This window comes from Danio aesculapii, chromosome 1 (assembly GCF_903798145.1).
Source record: "Danio aesculapii chromosome 1, fDanAes4.1, whole genome shotgun sequence".
Taxonomy (NCBI): Eukaryota; Metazoa; Chordata; class Actinopteri; order Cypriniformes; family Danionidae; genus Danio; species Danio aesculapii.
Window position 1 is genome coordinate 19,402,367 of NC_079435.1, and position 21,799 is coordinate 19,424,165.

The window sequence follows — 21,799 nt, forward strand, 5'->3', positions numbered from 1 at the left end:
TTGTTGATGATTCCACAATTGAAGGTACTGCTGAGGTGGATGTGGCATCAAAAAATGTTGTTGTTTCCCCTGCAGCTGTTTGTGGTTTGAGCTGCAGTTGTGGTTACGGTATCAAGTGCTGTAGTCATAGTGTCTGCATAAGTCGTTGATGTTGATTCCACAATTGAGGATACTGTTGATGTGGATGTGGCGTTATTATATTTTGTTGTTGTTTCACCAGCAGCTGTTGTGCTTTTAGCTGTTGCTGTGGTTGCAGTATCAGGTGATGTAGCCAATGGGATTGCATGATTTGCTGAGGTTGACTCTACAGTTGAGGAATCTGGCATAGTAAATGTGGTTTCAGAAGTTGTTGTTTCCTCAGCCGCTTTTGTGGTTTGAGCTGTAGTTTTTCTTGCTGTATCAGGTGCTGTAGTCATTGTGTCTTGATTAGTTGTGGATGATGATTCCACAGTTGAGGACAGCGAAATGGTGGATGTCACATCAGAAGTTGATGTTGTTGCCCCAGCAAATATTTTGGTGTCAGCTGTAATGGTGGTTGTTTTATCAGGTGCTGTAGTCATTCTGTCTGCATTAGTTGTTGATTCCACAGTTGAGGATAGTGGAGGAGTGGATGTGGCATCAAAAGTTGTTTTTACCTCAGCAGCTGTTGTGGTTTCAGCTGTAGTTGTGCTTGTTGTTTCAGGTGATGTAGTCAATTTTTCTACATTTGATGTTTGTGTTGATTCAACAAGTGAAGACACTGTTGAGGTGATTGTGGCAGCATACATTTTTGTTGTCGTTTCCTCAGTAGCTGTTGTGGTTGGAGAGGTTGTTGTGGTTGTTTTGTCAGGTGATGTAGTCATAGTGTCAGCATTAGTTGTTGATGATTCCAAAGTTGAGGCTTGTGAAGAGGTAGATGTGGCATCATAATGTTTTGTTGTAGCTCCAGCAGCTGTTGTGGTTTCAGCTGTAGTTTTGGCAGTTGTATCAGGTGATGTAGTTCTTTTTTCTGCATTGGTTGTTGATTTTAAGTCCACAATTGAGGATACTGGTGAGGTGGAGGTGGCATCATAATTTGTTGTTGTTTCCTCCACAGCTGTTGTGGTTTGAGCTGTTGTTGTGGTTATAGTGTCAGGTGGCGTAGTCAAAGAGTCTGCATTAGTTGTTGATGTTAAGTCCACAATTGAGGATAGCAGAGCATTGGATGTAGGATAGTAACTTCTTGATGTTGCCTTAGCAGATGTTGTGGTTTCAGTTGTAATTGTGATTGATGTATCAGGTGCTGTAGTCATTGTAACTGCATTATTTGTTGAGGTTGACTTCACAGTGGAGGACACTGTTGAGGTGGATGTGGCATCATAAGCTGTTGTCGTTTCCTCAGCAGCTTTTGTGGTTTCAGATAAAGTTGTGGTTGTTGTATCAGATTCTGTAGTCAAAGTGTCTTTATTTGTTGATGATTCCACAATTGAAGGTACTGCTGAGGTGGATGTGGCATCAAAAAATGTTGTTGTTTCCCCTGCAGCTGTTGTGGTTTGAGCTGCAGTTGTGGTTACGGTATCAAGTGCTGTAGTCATAGTGTCTGCATAAGTCGTTGATGTTGATTCCACAATTGAGGATACTGTTGATGTGGATGTGGCGTTATTATATTTTGTTGTTGTTTCACCAGCAGCTGTTGTGCTTTTAGCTGTTGCTGTGGTTGCAGTATCAGGTGATGTAGCCAATGGGATTGCATGATTTGCTGAGGTTGACTCTACAGTTGAGGAATCTGGCATAGTAAATGTGGTTTCAGAAGTTGTTGTTTCCTCAGCCGCTTTTGTGGTTTGAGCTGTAGTTTTTCTTGCTGTATCAGGTGCTGTAGTCATTGTGTCTTGATTAGTTGTGGAAGATGATTCCACAGTTGAGGACAGCGAAATGGTGGATGTCACATCAGAAGTTGATGTTGTTGCCCCAGCAAATATTTTGGTGTCAGCTGTAATGGTGGTTGTTTTATCAGGTGCTGTAGTCATTCTGTCTGCATTAGTTGTTGATTCCACAGTTGAGGATAGTGGAGGAGTGGATGTGGCATCAAAAGTTGTTTTTACCTCAGCAGCTGTTGTGGTTTCAGCTGTAGTTGTGCTTGTTGTTTCAGGTGATGTAGTCAATTTTTCTACATTTGATGTTTGTGTTGATTCAACAAGTGAAGACACTGTTGAGGTGATTGTGGCAGCATACATTTTTGTTGTCGTTTCCTCAGTAGCTGTTGTGGTTGGAGAGGTTGTTGTGGTTGTTTTGTCAGGTGATGTAGTCATAGTGTCAGCATTAGTTGTTGATGATTCCAAAGTTGAGGCTTGTGAAGAGGTAGATGTGGCATCATAATGTTTTGTTGTAGCTCCAGCAGCTGTTGTGGTTTCAGCTGTAGTTTTGGCAGTTGTATCAGGTGATGTAGTTCTTTTTCTGCATTGGTTGTTGATTTTAAGTCCACAATTGAGGATACTGGTGAGGTGGAGGTGGCATCATAATTTGTTGTTGTTTCCTCCACAGCTGTTGTGGTTTGAGCTGTTGTTGTGGTTATAGTGTCAGGTGGCGTAGTCAAAGAGTCTGCATTAGTTGTTGATGTTAAGTCCACAATTGAGGATAGCAGAGCATTGGATGTGGGATAGTAACTTCTTGATGTTGCCTTAGCAGATGTTGTGGTTTCAGTTGTAATTGTGATTGATGTATCAGGTGCTGTAGTCATTGTAACTGCATTATTTGTTGAGGTTGACTTCACAGTGGAGGACACTGTTGAGGTGGATGTGGCATCATAAGCTGTTGTCGTTTCCTCAGCAGCTTTTGTGGTTTCAGATAAAGTTGTGGTTGTTGTATCAGATTCTGTAGTCAAAGTGTCTTTATTTGTTGATGATTCCACAATTGAAGGTACTGCTGAGGTGGATGTGGCATCAAAAAATGTTGTTGTTTCCCCTGCAGCTGTTGTGGTTTGAGCTGCAGTTGTGGTTACGGTATCAAGTGCTGTAGTCATAGTGTCTGCATAAGTCGTTGATGTTGATTCCACAATTGAGGATACTGTTGATGTGGATGTGGCGTTATTATATTTTGTTGTTGTTTCACCAGCAGCTGTTGTGCTTTTAGCTGTTGCTGTGGTTGCAGTATCAGGTGATGTAGCCAATGGGATTGCATGATTTGCTGAGGTTGACTCTACAGTTGAGGAATCTGGCATAGTAAATGTGGTTTCAGAAGTTGTTGTTTCCTCAGCCGCTTTTGTGGTTTGAGCTGTAGTTTTTCTTGCTGTATCAGGTGCTGTAGTCATTGTGTCTTGATTAGTTGTGGAAGATGATTCCACAGTTGAGGACAGCGAAATGGTGGATGTCACATCAGAAGTTGATGTTGTTGCCCCAGCAAATATTTTGGTGTCAGCTGTAATGGTGGTTGTTTTATCAGGTGCTGTAGTCATTCTGTCTGCATTAGTTGTTGATTCCACAGTTGAGGATAGTGGAGGAGTGGATGTGGCATCAAAAGTTGTTTTTACCTCAGCAGCTGTTGTGGTTTCAGCTGTAGTTGTGCTTGTTGTTTCAGGTGATGTAGTCAATTTTTCTACATTTGATGTTTGTGTTGATTCAACAAGTGAAGACACTGTTGAGGTGATTGTGGCAGCATACATTTTTGTTGTCGTTTCCTCAGTAGCTGTTGTGGTTGGAGAGGTTGTTGTGGTTGTTTTGTCAGGTGATGTAGTCATAGTGTCAGCATTAGTTGTTGATGATTCCAAAGTTGAGGCTTGTGAAGAGGTAGATGTGGCATCATAATGTTTTGTTGTAGCTCCAGCAGCTGTTGTGGTTTCAGCTGTAGTTTTGGCAGTTGTATCAGGTGATGTAGTTCTTTTTTCTGCATTGGTTGTTGATTTTAAGTCCACAATTGAGGATACTGGTGAGGTGGATGTGGCATCATAATTTGTTGTTGTTTCCTCTACAGCTGTTGTGGTTTGAGCTGTTGTTGTGGTTATAGTGTCAGGTGGCGTAGTCAAAGTGTCTGCATTAGTTGTTGATGTTAAGTCCACAATTGAGGATAGCAGAGCATTGGATGTGGGATAGTAACTTCTTGATGTTGCCTTAGCAGATGTTGTGGTTTCAGTTGTAATTGTGATTGATGTATCAGGTGCTGTAGTCATTGTAACTGCATTATTTGTTGAGGTTGACTTCACAGTGGAGGACACTGTTGAGGTGGATGTGGCATCATAAGCTGTTGTCGTTTCCTCAGCAGCTTTTGTGGTTTCAGATAAAGTTGTGGTTGTTGTATCAGATTCTGTAGACAAAGTGTCTTTATTTGTTGATGATTCCACAATTGAAGGTACTGCTGAGGTGGATGTGGCATCAAAAAATGTTGTTGTTTCCCCAGCAGCTGTTGTGGTTTGAGCTGCAGTTGTGGTTACGGTATCAAGTGCTGTAGTCATAGTGTCTGCATAAGTCGTTGATGTTGATTCCACAATTGAGGATACTGTTGATGTGGATGTGGCGTTATTATATTTTGTTGTTGTTTCACCAGCAGCTGTTGTGCTTTTAGCTGTTGCTGTGGTTGCAGTATCAGGTGATGTAGCCAATGGGATTGCATGATTTGCTGAGGTTGACTCTACAGTTGAGGAATCTGGCATAGTATATGTGGTTTCAGAAGTTGTTGTTTTCTCAGCTGCTTTTGTGGTTTGAGCTGTAGTTTTTCTTGCTGTATCAGGTGCTGTAGTCATAGTGTCTTGATTAGTTGTTGATGATGATTCCACAGTTGAGGGCAGCGAAATGGTGGATGTCACATCAGAAGTTGATGTTGTTGCCCCAGCAGATATTTTGGTGTCAGCTGTAATGGTGGTTGTTGTATCAGGTGCTGTAGCCATTCTGTCTGCATTAGTTGTTGATTCCACAGTTGAGGATAGTGGAGGAGTGGATGTGGCATCAAAAGTTGTTTTTATCTCAGCAGCTGTTGTGGTTTCAGCTGTAGTTGTGCTTGTTGTTTCAGGTGATGTAATCAATTTTTCTACATTTGATGTTTGTGTTGATTCAACAAGTGAAGACACTGTTGAGGTGATTGTGGCAGCATACGTTTTTGTTGTTGTTTCCTCAGTAGCTGTTGTGGTTGGAGAGGTTGTTGTGGTTGTTTTGTCAGGTGATGTAGTCATAGTGTCAGCATTAGTTGTTGATGATTCCAAAGTTGAGGCTTGTGAAGAGGTAGATGTGGCATCATAATGTTTTGTTGTAGCTCCAGCAGCTGTTGTGGTTTCAGCTGTAGTTTTGGCAGTTGTATCAGGTGATGTAGTTCTTTTTTCTGCATTGGTTGTTGATTTTAAGTCCACAATTGAGGATACTGGTGAGGTGGAGGTGGCATCATAATTTGTTGTTGTTTCCTCCACAGCTGTTGTGGTTTGAGCTGTTGTTGTGGTTATAGTGTCAGGTGGCGTAGTCAAAGAGTCTGCATTAGTTGTTGATGTTAAGTCCACAATTGAGGATAGCAGAGCATTGGATGTGGGATAGTAACTTCTTGATGTTGCCTTAGCAGATGTTGTGGTTTCAGTTGTAATTGTGATTGATGTATCAGGTGCTGTAGTCATTGTAACTGCATTATTTGTTGAGGTTGACTTCACAGTGGAGGACACTGTTGAGGTGGATGTGGCATCATAAGCTGTTGTCGTTTCCTCAGCAGCTTTTGTGGTTTCAGATAAAGTTGTGGTTGTTGTATCAGATTCTGTAGTCAAAGTGTCTTTATTTGTTGATGATTCCACAATCGAAGGTACTGCTGAGGTGGATGTGGCATCAAAAAATGTTGTTGTTTCCCCAGCAGCTGTTGTGGTTTGAGCTGCAGTTGTGGTTACGGTATCGAGTGCTGTAGTCATACTGTCTGCATAAGTCGTTGATGTTGATTCCACAATTGAGGATACTGTTGATGTGGATGTGGCGTTATTATATTTTGTTGTTGTTTCACCAGCAGCTGTTGTGCTTTTAGCTGTTGCTGTGGTTGCAGTATCAGGTGATGTAGCCAATGGGATTGCATGATTTGCTGAGGTTGACTCTACAGTTGAGGAATCTGGCATAGTAAATGTGGTTTCAGAAGTTGTTGTTTCCTCAGCCGCTTTTGTGGTTTGAGCTGTAGTTTTTCTTGCTGTATCAGGTGCTGTAGTCATTGTGTCTTGATTAGTTGTGGATGATGATTCCACAGTTGAGGACAGCGAAATGGTGGATGTCACATCAGAAGTTGATGTTGTTGCCCCAGCAAATATTTTGGTGTCAGCTGTAATGGTGGTTGTTTTATCAGGTGCTGTAGTCATTCTGTCTGTATTAGTTGTTGATTCCACAGTTGAGGATAGTGGAGGAGTGGATGTGGCATCAAAAGTAGTTTTTACCTCAGCAGCTGTTGTGGTTTCAGCTGTAGTTGTGCTTGTTGTTTCAGGTGATGTAGTCAATTTTTCTACATTTGATGTTTGTGTTGATTCAACAAGTGAAGACACTGTTGAGGTGATTGTGGCAGCATACGTTTTTGTTGTCGTTTCCTCAGTAGCTGTTGTGGTTGGAGAGGTTGTTGTGGTTGTTTTGTCAGGTGATGTAGTCATAGTGTCAGCATTAGTTGTTGATGATTCCAAAGTTGAGGCTTGTGAAGAGGTAGATGTGGCATCATAATGTTTTGTTGTAGCTCCAGCAGCTGTTGTGGTTTCAGCTGTAGTTTTGGCAGTTGTATCAGGTGATGTAGTTCTTTTTTCTGCATTGGTTGTTGATTTTAAGTCCACAATTGAGGATACTGGTGAGGTGGAGGTGGCATCATAATTTGTTGTTGTTTCCTCCACAGCTGTTGTGGTTTGAGCTGTTGTTGTGGTTATAGTGTCAGGTGGCGTAGTCAAAGAGTCTGCATTAGTTGTTGATGTTAAGTCCACAATTGAGGATAGCAGAGCATTGGATGTGGGATAGTAACTTCTTGATGTTGCCTTAGCAGATGTTGTGGTTTCAGTTGTAATTGTGATTGATGTATCAGGTGCTGTAGTCATTGTAACTGCATTATTTGTTGAGGTTGACTTCACAGTGGAGGACACTGTTGAGGTGGATGTGGCATCATAAGCTGTTGTCGTTTCCTCAGCAGCTTTTGTGGTTTCAGATAAAGTTGTGGTTGTTGTATCAGATTCTGTAGTCAAAGTGTCTTTATTTGTTGATGATTCCACAATTGAAGGTACTGCTGAGGTGGATGTGGCATCAAAAAATGTTGTTGTTTCCCCTGCAGCTGTTGTGGTTTGAGCTGCAGTTGTGGTTACGGTATCAAGTGCTGTAGTCATAGTGTCTGCATAAGTCGTTGATGTTGATTCCACAATTGAGGATACTGTTGATGTGGATGTGGCGTTATTATATTTTGTTGTTGTTTCACCAGCAGCTGTTGTGCTTTTAGCTGTTGCTGTGGTTGCAGTATCAGGTGATGTAGCCAATGGGATTGCATGATTTGCTGAGGTTGACTCTACAGTTGAGGAATCTGGCATAGTAAATGTGGTTTCAGAAGTTGTTGTTTCCTCAGCCGCTTTTGTGGTTTGAGCTGTAGTTTTTCTTGCTGTATCAGGTGCTGTAGTCATTGTGTCTTGATTAGTTGTGGAAGATGATTCCACAGTTGAGGACAGCGAAATGGTGGATGTCACATCAGAAGTTGATGTTGTTGCCCCAGCAGATATTTTGGTGTCAGCTGTAATGGTGGTTGTTTTATCAGGTGCTGTAGTCATTCTGTCTGCATTAGTTGTTGATTCCACAGTTGAGGATAGTGGAGGAGTGGATGTGGCATCAAAAGTAGTTTTTGTCTCAGCAGCTGTTGTGGTTTCAGCTGTAGTTGTGCTTGTTGTTTCAGGATGATGTAATCAATTTTTCTACATTTGATGTTTGTGTTGATTCAACAAGTGAAGACACTGTTGAGGTGATTGTGGCAGCATACGTTTTTGTTGTTGTTTCCTCAGTAGCTGTTGTGGTTGGAGAGGTTGTTGTGGTTGTTTTGTCAGGTGATGTAGTCATAGTGTCAGCATTAGATGATGATGATTCCAAATTTGAGGCTCGTGAAGAGGTAGATGTGGCATCATAATGTTTTGTTGTAGCCCCAGCAGCTGTTGTGGTTTCAGCTGTAGTTTTGGCAGTTGTATCAGGTGATGTAGTTCTTTTTTCTGCATTGGTTGTTGATTTTAAGTCCACAATTGAGGATACTGGTGAGGTGGATGTGGCATCATAATTTGTTGTTGTTTCCTCAACAGCTGTTGTGGTTTGAGCTGTTGTTGTGGTTATAGTGTCAGGTGGCGTAGTCAAAGTGTCTGCATTAGTTGTTGATGTTAAGTCCACAATTGAGGATAGCAGAGCATTGGATGTGGGATAGTAACTTCTTGATGTTGCCTTAGCAGATGTTGTGGTTTCAGTTGTAATTGTGATTGATGTATCAGGTGCTGTAGTCATTGTAACTGCATTATTTGTTGAGGTTGACTTCACAGTGGAGGACACTGTTGAGGTGGATGTGGCATCATAAGCTGTTGTCGTTTCCTCAGCAGCTTTTGTGGTTTCAGATAAAGTTGTGGTTGTTGTATCAGATTCTGTAGTCAAAGTGTCTTTATTTGTTGATGATTCCACAATTGAAGGTACTGCTGAGGTGGATGTGGCATCAAAAAATGTTGTTGTTTCACCTGCAGCTGTTGTGGTTTGAGCTGCAGTTGTGGTTACGGTATCAAGTGCTGTAGTCATAGTGTCTGCATAAGTCGTTGATGTTGATTCCACAATTGAGGATACTGTTGATGTGGCGTTATTATATTTTGTTGTTGTTTCACCAGCAGCTGTTGTGCTTTTAGCTGTTGCTGTGGTTGCAGTATCAGGTGATGTAGCCAATGGGATTGCATGATTTGCTGAGGTTGACTCTACAGTTGAGGAATCTGGCATAGTAAATGTGGTTTCAGAAGTTGTTGTTTCCTCAGCCGCTTTTGTGGTTTGAGCTGTAGTTTTTCTTGCTGTATCAGGTGCTGTAGTCATTGTGTCTTGATTAGTTGTGGATGATGATTCCACAGTTGAGGACAGCGAAATGGTGGATGTCACATCAGAAGTTGATGTTGTTGCCCCAGCAAATATTTTGGTGTCAGCGGTAATGGTGGTTGTTTTATCAGGTGCTGTAGTCATTCTGTCTGCATTAGTTGTTGATTCCACAGTTGAGGATAGTGGAGGAGTGGATGTGGCATCAAAAGTTGTTTTTACCTCAGCAGCTGTTGTGGTTTCAGCTGTAGTTGTGCTTGTTGTTTCAGGTGATGTAGTCAATTTTTCTACATTTGATGTTTGTGTTGATTCAACAAGTGAAGACACTGTTGAGGTGATTGTGGCAGCATACATTTTTGTTGTCGTTTCCTCAGTAGCTGTTGTGGTTGGAGAGGTTGTTGTGGTTGTTTTGTCAGGTGATGTAGTCATAGTGTCAGCATTAATTGTTAATGATTCCAAAGTTGAGGCTCGTGAAGAGGTAGATGTGGCATCATAATGTTTTGTTGTAGCTCCAGCAGCTGTTGTGGTTTCAGCTGTAGTTTTGGCAGTTGTATCAGGTGATGTAGTTATTTTTTCTGCAGTGGTTGTTGATTTTAAGTCCACAATTGAGGATACTGGTGAGGTGGAGGTGGCATCATAATTTGTTGTTGTTTCCTCCACAGCTGTTGTGGTTTGAGCTGTTGTTGTGGTTATAGTGTCAGGTGGCGTAGTCAAAGAGTCTGCATTAGTTGTTGATGTTAAGTCCACAATTGAGGATAGCAGAGCATTAGATGTGGGATAGTAACTTCTTGATGTTGCCTTAGCAGATGTTGTGGTTTCAGTTGTAATTGTGATTGATGTATCAGGTGCTGTAGTCATTGTAACTGCATTATTTGTTGAGGTTGACTTCACAGTGGAGGACACTGTTGAGGTGGATGTGGCATCATAAGCTGTTGTCGTTTCCTCAGCAGCTTTTGTGGTTTCAGATAAAGTTGTGGTTGTTGTATCAGATTCTGTAGTCAAAGTGTCTTTATTTGTTGATGATTCCACAATTGAAGGTACTGCTGAGGTGGATGTGGCATCAAAAAATGTTGTTGTTTCCCCAGCAGCTTTTGTGGTTTGAGCTGCAGTTGTGGTTACAGTATCAGGTGCTCTAGTCATAGTGTCTGCATTGTTTGTTGATTCCGCAATTGAGGATATTGTTAATGTGTATGTGGCATTATAGTTTGTTGTTGTTTCACCAGCAGCTGTTGTGGTTTTAGATGTTGTTGTGGTTGCAGTATCAGGCGATGTAGCCAATGGGACTGCATTGCTTGTTGAGCTTGACTCCACAGTTGAGGAATTTGGCGAAGCAAATGTGGTATCAGAAGTTGTTGTTTCCTCAGCCGCTTTTGTGGTTTGAGCTGTAGTTTTTTTTGCTGTATCAGGCGCTGTAGTCATTGTGTCTTGATTAGTTGTGGATGATGATTCCACAGTTGAGGACAGCGAAATGGTGGATGTCTCATCAGAAGTTGTTGTCCCAGCAGCTGTTGTAGTTTGAGCATTAGTTGTGGTTGCAGTGTCAGATGCTGAAGTCATTATGTCTGCCTTGCTTGTTGTTGTTAATTGTACAGTTGAGAATACTGGTGAGGTGGCTGTAGCATCATAAGTTGTTATTGTTGTTTCCCCAGTGGTTATTGTGGTTTGAACTGTTGTTGAGGTTACAGTATTAGGTGCTGTAGTCAATGTGTCTGCATTAGTTGTTAAGTTTGATCCCACGGATGAGGATAGTGGAAAGTTGGATGTAGCATCATAATTTGTTGTTGTTTCCCCAGTCGTTGCAGTCGTTGTTTGAGCTGTTGTTAAGGTTGCAGTGTCAGGTGCTGTAGTCTTTGTGTCTTTATAAGTTGGTGATGATTCCACCCTTGATGATATCGGAAAGCTGGATACAGCATCATAACTTGCTGTTGTTTCTCGACCTGTGGTTACTGTTTCAGCGATAGTTCTGGATGGTGCATTTATTGTTGAAGTCTTTATTCCTCCATCAGTTGTTGATGTTGATTCCACAGTTGGGAATTTTAAACTGGTTATTGGGACAGACAAATTACTGGTTGTTTTTGTTTCACTTGATGATGTTGTTTCAGCTGTAGTTGTGCTTGCTGCAGTGGTTGTTGAAGTTATTCCATATGCATTAGATGTTGAAGTTATGGGAAAAGTTGTGTATACTGGTGAGGTGGTCTTGGCATGCAAAGTTCTTCTTGTTGCCCCAGTATTTGTTATCGCTTCAGCAGTTGATGATTTTAGACTGGTGGTTGGGACAACCAAAGTTCTTGATGTTCTTGCACCACCTGTTGTTGTGGATTCAGTCGTAGTTATGGTTGCAGCCTTAGTTGTTGATGTTGGTTTAATAGTTAAGGATTCTCGACTGGTTTTTGGGAAAGACAAAGTTCTTGTTGTTCTTGCAACATCTGTTGCTGTGCTTGATGCATCAGTTGTTGAAGTCATTCTATCCGCATTAGATGTTGAAGATGAGGTAAAAGTTGTGTATACTGGTGAGGTGGTTTTGGCATGCAAAGTTCTTGTTGTTGCCCCAGTATTTGTTGTTGCTTCAGCAGTTGTTGATTTTAGATTGGTGGTTGGGACAGCCAAAGTTTTTGATGTTCTTGCATTACCTGTTGCTGTGGATTCAGTCATAGTTATGGTTGCAGCCTTAGTTGTTGATGTTAATTCAATGGTTGAAGATTTTAGACTGGTTTTTGGGACAGACAAAGTTCTTGTTGTTTTTACTCCACCTGTTGTTGTGCATGCTGCATGTGTTGGTGGTGTCATTCTGTCTACATTAGATTTGGTTGGTGAGATGTCAGTTGTGTAGGCTGGTGAAGTGGTTGTGGCATGCAAAGGTCTTGTTCTTCCACCAGTAGTTGTTGTTGTTGATACAACATTTGAAGATTTTAGACTCGTGGTTGGGCCAATTAAAAGTGTAGTTCTCTTTAACCCATTTGTTGTCATTTTGTCCGCGTTAGTTGTTGATGTTGATGTTGACTTTTCAGTTGAGATGGTCGCAGCGTCCACTGATGTTGTTGCTGCTCCAGAGGTTGTTGTGATTTCAGGTGTACTTGTTGGGGATTCAGTCATACTTTTGGTTGCTGCAACAATTGTTGTGTTCATTGCTTTTGCACTAGATGTTGAAATTAATTCATTAGCTGAAGAGATTGACGAGGTGTATATGGCATCATAAGTTGTTGTTGTTGCCCCAGCAACTGTTTGAGCTGTAATTGTGATTTCTGCATGTGCTGTTGATGTTGATTCAACATTTGAGGATTTTTGGGTTGTAGCTTCAACATCCAAAGAAGTAGTAGTTATTGTTTCCTTAGCAGTTGTTGTGGTTTCAGACAGAGTTGGGGTTGCTCCATTAGTTGTGGTAGTTGTTTCTTCATACATTTTTAAAGTTGAATCCACAGTTGAAGATTTTAGCAATGGGAACATGACTTCCAAAGATGTTGTTGTAACAGCAGGTGCTGTGCTTTCAAATGTAGTTGTGGTTGCTGAACCATGTTTCCTAGTCGCTGTATCAACATTAGTTGTTGATGTTAATTCCATGATTGAGGATACTAGTGAAGTGGGTATAGCATCATAGTTTGACGTTACCTCAGCAGCTGTTGTAGTTTGAGATATTGTTGTGATTGCTTCATCAGATGTTGTCATTGTGCCTGCATTAGTTGTTGATTTAGAATTCACGGTTGAGGATTTTGATGAGGTGGATATCGGATCCTTAGAATTTGTTGTGATTTTAGGAGAAGTTGTTGTGGTTTCAGACAAATGTTTGGCTGTCGATTCCACAGTTGAAAATATTGGTGAGGGGGTTGTGGCAACCAAAGCTGTTGCTGTTGCCCCAGCAGTTGGTTTGTTTTCAGCTATAGTTGTAGGTCCTGCATCAGATGATAAAGTCATTGTGGAAGTGGCATCCAAATTTGTTGTTACCCCACCTGTTGTTGTGGTTTCAGCCATAGTTCTGGTTGCTGCATCTATTGTTGTAGTCTTTATTTCTGCATTAGTTGTTGATGTTGATTCCACAGTTGGGGGTTTTAGACTGGTTGTTGGAACAGACAAATTTCTGGTTGTTTTTGTTTCACTTGTTGATGTTGTTTCAGCTGTAGTTGTTGAAGTCATTTTATGTGCATTAGATGTTGAAGTTCTCGTTGTTGCCCCAGTATTTGATTTTGCTTCTGCAGTTGAGGATTTTAGACTGGTTATTGGGACAGCCAAAGTTCTTGTTGTTCTTGCTCCACCTGTTGTTGTACTTTCAGTTGTAGTTGTGCTTGCTGCAGTGGTTGTTGAAGTCATTCTATCTGCATTAGATGTTGAAGTTGAGGTAAAATTTTTGTATGCTGGTGAGGTGGTCATGGCATGCAAAGTTCTTGTTGTTGCCCCAGTATTTGTTATCGCTTCAGCAGTTGATGATTTTAAACTATTGGTTGGGACAGCCAAAGCTCTTGATGTTCTTGTACCACCGGCTGTTGTGGATTCAGTCGTAGTTATGGTTGCAGCCTTAGTTGTTGATATTGATTCAATAGTTGAGGATTTTAGACTGGTTTTTGGAACAGCCAAAGTTCTTGTTGTTCTTGCTCCACCTGTTGTTGTGCTTTCAATTGTAGTTGTGCTTGATGCTTCAGTTGATGAAGTCATACTATCCGCATCAGATGTTGAAGATGAGGTAAATGTTGTGTATACTGGTGATGTGGTCTTGGCATGGAAATTTTTTGTTGTTGCCCCAGTATTTGTTATTGCATCAGCAGTTGATGGTTTTAGACTGGTGTCTGGGACAGCCAAAGTTTTTGATGTTCTTGCACTACCTGTTGCTGTGGATTCAGTCGTAGTTATGGTTGCAGACTTAGTTGTTGATATTAATTCAATGGTTGAAGATTTTAGACTGGTTTTTGGGACAGACAAAGTTCTTGTTGTTTTTATTCCATCTGTTGTTGTGCCTGCTGCAGCAGCTGTTTGAGCTGCAATTGTGATTGCTGCATGTGTTGTTGATGTTAATTCAACATTTGAGGATTTTTGGGTGGTGGCTTCAACATCTAAAGTAGTAGTAGTTGTTGTTGCCTCAGTAGCTGTTGTGGTTTCAGACAGAGTTGAGGTTGCTGCATTAGTTGTTGTAGTTGTTTCTTCATACGTTTTTAAAGTTGATTCCACAGTTGAAGATTTTGGCAATGTGGACATGGCTTTCAAAGGTGTTGTTGTTGTTGTTTTAACAGCGGGTGCTGTGCTTTTAAATGTAGTTGTGGTTGCTGCACCACGTGTCCTAGTCACTGTATCTACATTAGTTGTTGACGTTGATCCCATGATTGAGGATACTGGTGAAGTGGGTGTGGCATCATAGTTTGACGTTACCTCAGCAGCTGTTGTGGTTTGAGCTATTGTTGTGATTGCTGCATCAAATGTTGTTATTGTGCCTGCGTTAGTTGTTGATTTAGATTTCACCGTTGAGGATTTTGATGAGGTTGATATGGCATCTTTAGAATTTGTTGTGATTTTAGGGGAAGTTGTTGTAGTTTCAGACATATGTTTGGCTGTCGATTCCACAGTTGAAAATACTGGTGAGGTGGTTTTGGCAACCAAAGCTGTTGCCCCAGCAGTTGGTTTGTTTTCAGCCATAGTTGTAGGTCCTGCATCAGATGATGAAGTCATTGTGGAAGTGGCATCCAAAATTGTTGTTACCCCACCTGTTGTTGTGGTTTCAGCTATAGTTCTGGTTGCTGCATCTATTGTTGTAGTCTTTATTTCTCCATTAGTTTTTGATGTTGATTCCACAGGTGGGGATTTTAGACTGGTTGTTGGAACAGACAAATTTCTGGTCGATTTTGTTTCACTTGTTGATGTCATTTTAGCTGTAGTTGTGCTTGCTGCATTATTTGTTGAAGTCATTCTATCTGCATTAGATTTTGAAGTTGAGGTAAAAGTTATTATATATGCTGGTGAGGTGGTCTTGGCATGCAAAGTTTTTGTTGTTGCCCCAGTATTTGATAATGCTTCTGCAGTTGATGATTTTACACTGGTGGTTGGGACGGGCAAAGTTCTTGATGTTCTTGCACCACCTGTTGTTGTGGATTTAGTCATTGTTATGGTTGCAGCTTTAGTTGTTGATTTTGATTCAATGGTTGAGGATTTTAGACTGGTGGTTGGAACATTCAAAATTGTTTCATTTTCATCACATTTTGTTCTGGTTTTAGCCATAGTTCTAGTTGCAGCATCAGTTGCTGATGTTGATTCAACAGTTGAGGATTTTAGACTGGTGGTTGGGACAGTCAAAGATCTTGTTGTTCTTCCTCTACCTGTTGTTGTGCTTTCAGTTGTAGTTGTGCTTGCTGCAGTAGTTGTTGAAGACATTCTATCGGCATTAGATGTTGAAGTTGAGGTAAAATTTTTGTATGCTGGTGAGGTGGTCTTGGCATGCAAAGTTTTTGCTGTTGCCCCAGTATTTGATAATGCTTCTGCAGTTGATGATTTTAGACTGGTGGTTGGAACGGCCAAAGTTCTTGATGTTCTTGCACCACCTGTTGTTGTGGATTCAGTCGTAGTTATGGTTGCAGCTTTAGTTGTTGATGTTGATTTAAAAGTTGAGGATTTTAGACTGGTTATTGGGATAGCCAAAGTTTTTCTTGTTCGTGCTCCACCTGTTGTTGTACTTTCAGTTGTAGTTGTGCTTGATGCGTCAGTTGATGAAGTCATACTATCCGCATCAGATGTTGAAGATGAGGTAAATGTTGTGTATAATGGTGATGTGGTCTTGGCATGCAAAGTTCTTGTTGTTGCCCCAGTATTTGTTATTGCATCAGCAGTTGATGGTTTTAGACTGGTGGCTGGGACAGCCAATGTTTTTGATGTTCTTGCACTACCTGTTGCTGTGGATTCAGTCGTAGTTATGGTTGCAGCCTTAGTTGTTGATGTTAATTCAATGGTTGAAGATTTTAGACTGGTTTTTGGGACAGACAAAGTTCTTGTTGTTTTTACTCCACCTGTTGTTGTGCCTGCTGCAGCAGCAGTTTGTGCTGCAATTGTGATTGCTGCATGTGTTGTGGATGTTAATTCAACATTTGAGGATTTTTGGGTGGTACCTTCAACATCCAAAGTAGTAGTAGTTATTGTTGCCTCAGTTGCTGTTGTGGTTTCAGACAGAGTTGAGGTTGCTTCATTAGTTATTGTAGTTGTTTCTTCAAACGTTTTTAAAGTTGATTCCACAGTTGAAGATTTTGGCAATGTGGACCTGGCTTCCAAAGATGTTGTTGTTGTAACACCGGGTGCTGTGCTTTCAAATGTAGTTGTGGTTGCTGCACCACGTGTTCTAGTCGCTAAATCTACATTAGTTGTTGACGTTGATCCCATGATTGAGGATACTGGTGAAGTGGGTGTGGCATCATAGTTTGACGTTACCTCAGCAGCTGTTGTGGTTTGAGCTATTGTTGTGATTGCTGCATCAAATTTTGTTATTGTGCCTGCATTAGTTGTTGATTTAGATTTTACCGTTGAGGATTTTGATGAGGTTGATATGGCATCTTTAAAATTTGTTGTGATTTTAGGGGAAGTTGTTGTGGTTTCAGACATATGTTTGGCTGTCGATTCCACAGTTGAAAATACTGGTGAGTTGGTTGTGGCAACCAAAGCTGTTGCCCCAGCAGTTGGTTTGTTTTCAGCCATAGTTGTAGGTCCTGCATTAGATGATGTAGTCATTGTGGAAGTGGCATCCAAAATTGTTGTTACCCCACCTGTTGTGGTTTCAGCCATATTTCTAGTTGCTGCATCTATTGTTGTAGTCTTTTTTTCTCCATTAGTTTTTGATGTTGATTCCACAGTTGGGGATTTTAGACTGGTTTCACTTGTTGATGTCGTTTCAGCTATAGTTGTGCTTGCTGCAGTAGTTGTTGAAGTCATTCTATCCGCATTAGATGTTGAAGTTGAGGTAAAAGTTTTGTATGCTGGTGAGGTGGTCTTGGCATGCAAAGTTTTTGTTGTTTTCCCAGTATTTGATAATGCTTCTGCAGTTGATGATTTTAGAATGGTGGCTGGGATGGGCAAAGTTCTTGATGTTCTTGCACCACCTGCTGTTGTGGATTCAGTCCTAGTTATGGTTGCAGCTTTAGTTGTTGATGTTGATTTAATAGTTGAGGATTTTAGACTGGTTATTGGGACAGCCAAAGTTTTTGTTGTTCTTACTCCACCTATTGTTGTGCTTGTTGCAGCAGCTGTTTGAGCTGTAATTGTGATCGCTGCATGTGTTGTTGATGTTAATTCAACATTTGAGGATTTTTGGGTGGTAGCTTCAACATCCAAAGTAGTAGTAGTTATTGTTGCCTCAGCAGTTGTTGTGGTTTCAGACAGAGGTGAGGTTGCTGCATTAATTGTTGTAGTTGTTTCTTCAAACTTTTTTAAAGTTGATTCCTCAGTTGAAGATTTTGGCAACGTGGACATGGCTTTCAAAGGTGTTGTTGTTGTAACAGGGGGAGCTGTGCTTTCAAATGTAGTTGTGGTTGCTGCACCACGTGTCCTAGTCACTGTATCTACATTAGTTGTTGATGTTGATCCCATGATTGAGGATACTGGTGAAGTGGGTGTGGCATCATAGTTTGACGTTACCTCAGCAGCAGTTGTAGTTTGAGATATTGTTGTGATTGCTGCATCAGATGTTGTCATAGTCCCTGCATTAGTTGTTGATTTAGATTCCACTGTTGAGGATTTTGATGAGGTTAATATGGCATCATTAGAATTTGTTGTGATTTTAGGAGAAGTTGTTGTGGTTTCAGACAAATGTTTGGCTGTCGATTCTACAGTTGAAGACATTGGTGAGGGGGTTGTGGCAACCAAAGTTGTTGCTGTTGCCCCAGCAGTTGGTTTGTTTTCAGCCATAGTTGTAGGTCCTGCATCAGATGATGAAGTCATTGTGGAAGTGGCATCCAAAATTGTTGTTACCCCACCTGTTGCTGTGGTTTCAGCTATAGTTCTGGTTGCTGCATCTATTGTTGTAGTCTTTATTTCTCCATTAGTTTTTGATGTTGATTCCACAGGTAGGGATTTTAGACTGGTTGTTGGAACAGACAAATTTCTGGTCGTTTTTGTTTCACTTGTTGATGTCATTTCAGCTGTGGTTGTGCTTGCTGCATTATTTGTTGAAGTCATTCTATCTGCATTAGATCTTGAAGTTGAGGTAAAAGTTATTATATATGCTGGTGAGGTGGTCTTGGCATGCAAAGTTTTTGTTGTTGCCCCAGTATTTGATAATGCTTCTGCAGTTGATGATTTTACACTGGTGGTTGGGACGGCCAAAGTTCTTGATGTTCTTGCACCACCTGCTGTTGTGGATTTAGTCATCGTTATGGTTGCAGCTTTAGTTGTTGATTTTGATTCAATGGTTGAGGATTTTAGACTGGTGGTTGGAACATTCAAAATTGTTTCATTTTCATCACATTTTGTTCTGGTTTTAGCCATAGTTCTAGTTGCAGCATCAGTTGCTGATGTTGATTTAACAGTTGTGGATTTTAGACTGGTGGTTGGGACAGTCAAAGTTCTTGTTGTTCTTCCTCTACCTGTTGTTGTGCTTTTAGCTGTAGTTGTGTTTGCTGTATGAGTTGTTGGTGTCATTTTGTCTGCATGTGATATTGTTGTTGAGATGACATTTGTGTATCCTGGTGAGCTGGTCGTGGCATGCAATGTTCTTGTTGTTGCTCCAGTGTTTGTTATTAATTTACCAGTTGATGATTGTAGACTGGTTTTTGGGACAGCCAAAATTCTTGTCGTTCTTGCTTCATCTGTTGTTGTGCTTTCAGATGAAGTTGTGCTTGCTCCATCAGTTGTAGAATTCATACTGTCTGCCTGAGATGTTAATGTTGACATAACAGTTGTGTATCCTGGTGAGGTGGCTGTAGCATGTAAATTATTTATTGTTGCCCCAGTTGTTGTTGTTGTTGTTGTTTGAACAGTTGAGGATTTTAGACTAGTGGTTGTAAGATCCAAAATTGTTGTTTTTCTTTTACCACCCGTTATTCTGGTTTCAGCCATAGTTCTGGTTGCAGCATTAGTTGCTGATGTTGATTCTATAGTTGAGAATTTTAGACTGGTGGTTGGGACAGCCAAAGATCTTGTTGTTCTTGCTCCACCGGTTGTTGTGCTTGCTGCATAAGTTGTTGGTGTCATTCTGTCTGCATTATATGCTGTTGTTGTTGTTGTTGAGATGACAGTTGTGTATCCTGGTGAGGTGGTTGTGTTATGCAAAGTCTCTGTTGCACCAATAGTTGTTGATTCAACATTTGAGTATTTTAGACTGGTGGTTGTGTCATTTAAAAGCGTTGTTCTTCTTACCTCATTTGCTGTGATTTTGTCTGAATTAGTTGTTGATGTTGAGTTCTCAGTTGAGATGGTTGCAGCATTCACTGATGTTATTGTTGTCCAAGAAGTTGCTGTGGTTACAGCTGTAGTTTTGCTTGCTGCATCAGTTGTTGATACAGATTCAACAGCTGAGGATTTTAGACTGTTAGTTGGGACCTCCAAAATTGTAGTTGTTCTCATGTAACCTGTTGTTCTGTTTTCAGCAGTACTTTTAACTGCTGCATTAGTTGACATGGCCGTGTCTGCATTAGTTCTTGATGTTGGTTCCCCACTTTCGAATTTTGGTAAATTGGATGGGACATCCAAATTTGTTATTGTTGTGGTAGAAACAGCAGCTGTTATGGAATCAGGTGTAGTTGTGGTTGCTGTATTAGTCATTGTTACCATTGGGTCTGCATTAGATGATGATGTTGACTCCACAGTTGAGGATAAAACTGAGGTAGTCGTAACATCCAAATTTGCTGTTGTTACCCAAGCAGTTGTTGTGGTTTCAGCCATAGTTGTGGTTTCTGTATCAGTAGTTGTAGTTTCTGTATTAGTTGTTAACATTGATTCCACAGTTGAAGACATTGGTGAGCTGCTTTTGACATCCAAAGATTTTGTTCTTACCCCAGAAGTTGTTGTGATTTCAGGTGTAATTGTTGGGGTTTCAGTCACACTTTTGGTTGCTGCATCAATTGTTGTGTTCATTGTTTTTGCATTAGATGTTGATATTAATTTGACAGCTGGAGACATTAATGAGGTGTCTTTGGCATCATAAGTTGTTTTTGCACCGGCAGATGTTTCAGCTGTAATTGTGATTGCTGCATGTGTTGTTGATGTTGATTCAACATTCGAGGATTTTTGGGTGGTAGCTTCAACATCCAAAGTAGTAGTAGTTATTGTTTCCTCAGCAGTTGTTGTGGATTCAGACATAGTTGAGATTGCTGCATTAGTTGTTGTTGCCTCAGCCGTTGTTGTGAACTCAGACATAGTTGAGGTTGCTGCATTAGTTGTTGTAGCTGTTGTTTCTTCATAAGTTTTTAAAGTTGATTCCACAATTGAAGATTCTGGCAATGTGGACATTGCTTCCAAAGACGTTGTAACAGTGGGTGCTGTGCTTTCAAATGTAGTTGTGGTTGCTGCACTACTCGTTGTAGTTGCTGTGTCTGCATTAGTTGTTGATGTTGATTCCAAGATTGAGGATACTGGTGAAGTGGGTGTGGCATCATAGGTTGATGTTGTTGTAATTTTAGGTGTAGTTGTTGTGGTTACAGCCATATGTTTGTTTGCTGCATCAGTTGTTGTAATTATTGGGTCTGCATTAGTACTGAATGTTGATTCCACAGCTGAAGACATTGGTGAGGTGGTTGTGGCACCTAAAGTTTTATTTGTTGCCCTAGCAGTAGTTTTTGTAGTTTCAACAATAGATATTGTCCCTGCATCAGTTGATGTAGTCATTGTGTTTCCATTAGTTGTTGATGCTGATTCCACCTTTGAGGATTTTAGACTGTTTTTTGGGACAGCTAAGCTTCTTGTTCTTTCTTCATCTGTTGTTGTGCTTTCAGCTGTAGTTGTGCTTGCTGCATCATTTGAGGTAATTTTGCCCACATGAGATGTTGATGCTGAAGTAACCATTACGAATACTGGTGTGGTAGATGTGGCATCCAAACCTCTTGTTTTTGCCCCGGTGGTTGTTGTAGATTCAACAGCTGAGGATTTTAAATTGGAGGTTTGGACATCCAAAATTGTTGTTCTTCTAGCACCACTTGTTCTGGTTTCCGCCATAGTTGTGGTTGTTGTAACAGTTGTAGTCATTGTTTCTGCAGTAGTTTTTGGTGTTAATTTTAGAGTTGAGGATATTGATTCAGGCACAGAGTTTTTAGAAGCATCAGTTGTTGATGTTTCTACAGCTTTAGATTTCATAGAATTGTGTGTGGTTGTAATTGTTTCTGTTTGATGCAATGTTGTATTAGGCATATTTATGGTTGCTGCATCAGTTTTAAATGTTGACATTATTGTTGAGAATGTTAGAGGCTTCAGTGTTGTTGCCAAAGATGATTTGACATTTGGTATAGTTGTAGTTGTTGTAGAAATTGTAGTTTGTACATTTGCTTTATTTGTTGTTTTCCCACTTGTTGTCATTGTTGAAAGCATTGCTGTGGTAAGATTATTAGCTGTTGTTGTGGCTGTAAAAGCCTCTGTTGTATTAGTTTGAACTTGTGTTGTGTTATAAACTGCTGTCGTGGCTGACTTTTTACTTGCTCCATGTACTGTTGTACATCCATAAACCACCCACCACACATATACTGTCAAAACAAATGTTGTTATTTGCTTAGTGTTTTCATTCATTCAATTATTCATTCATCCATCCATTTATTCATTAAATCATTCATTCAATCAATCATTCTATTTTGCATTTACTTTTTATTTGACATAACTGTTAGTTAGAAATTTTCAATTGTTATTACCATGTTATCTTTTCCTTAAACTTTATCTGAAAACATGGTATTATTTAACATAAG

General features: G+C 40.5%; 1 protein-coding gene across 1 annotated transcript in view; it reads right to left on the reverse strand.

Annotated features, from left to right (window-relative positions):
• Nucleotides 1-47: 47 nt before the first annotated feature.
• Nucleotides 48-21,799, reverse strand: part of LOC130227453 (mucin-5AC-like) — a 28,651-nt gene continuing 6,899 nt past the window's right edge. Inside the window, exon 3 of the mRNA XM_056456714.1 lies at nt 48-21,583. Within this exon, the coding sequence (XP_056312689.1) occupies nt 48-2,267 (2,220 nt within the window). The 5' untranslated portion in view covers nt 2,268-21,583. The remainder of the gene's footprint in view (nt 21,584-21,799) is intronic.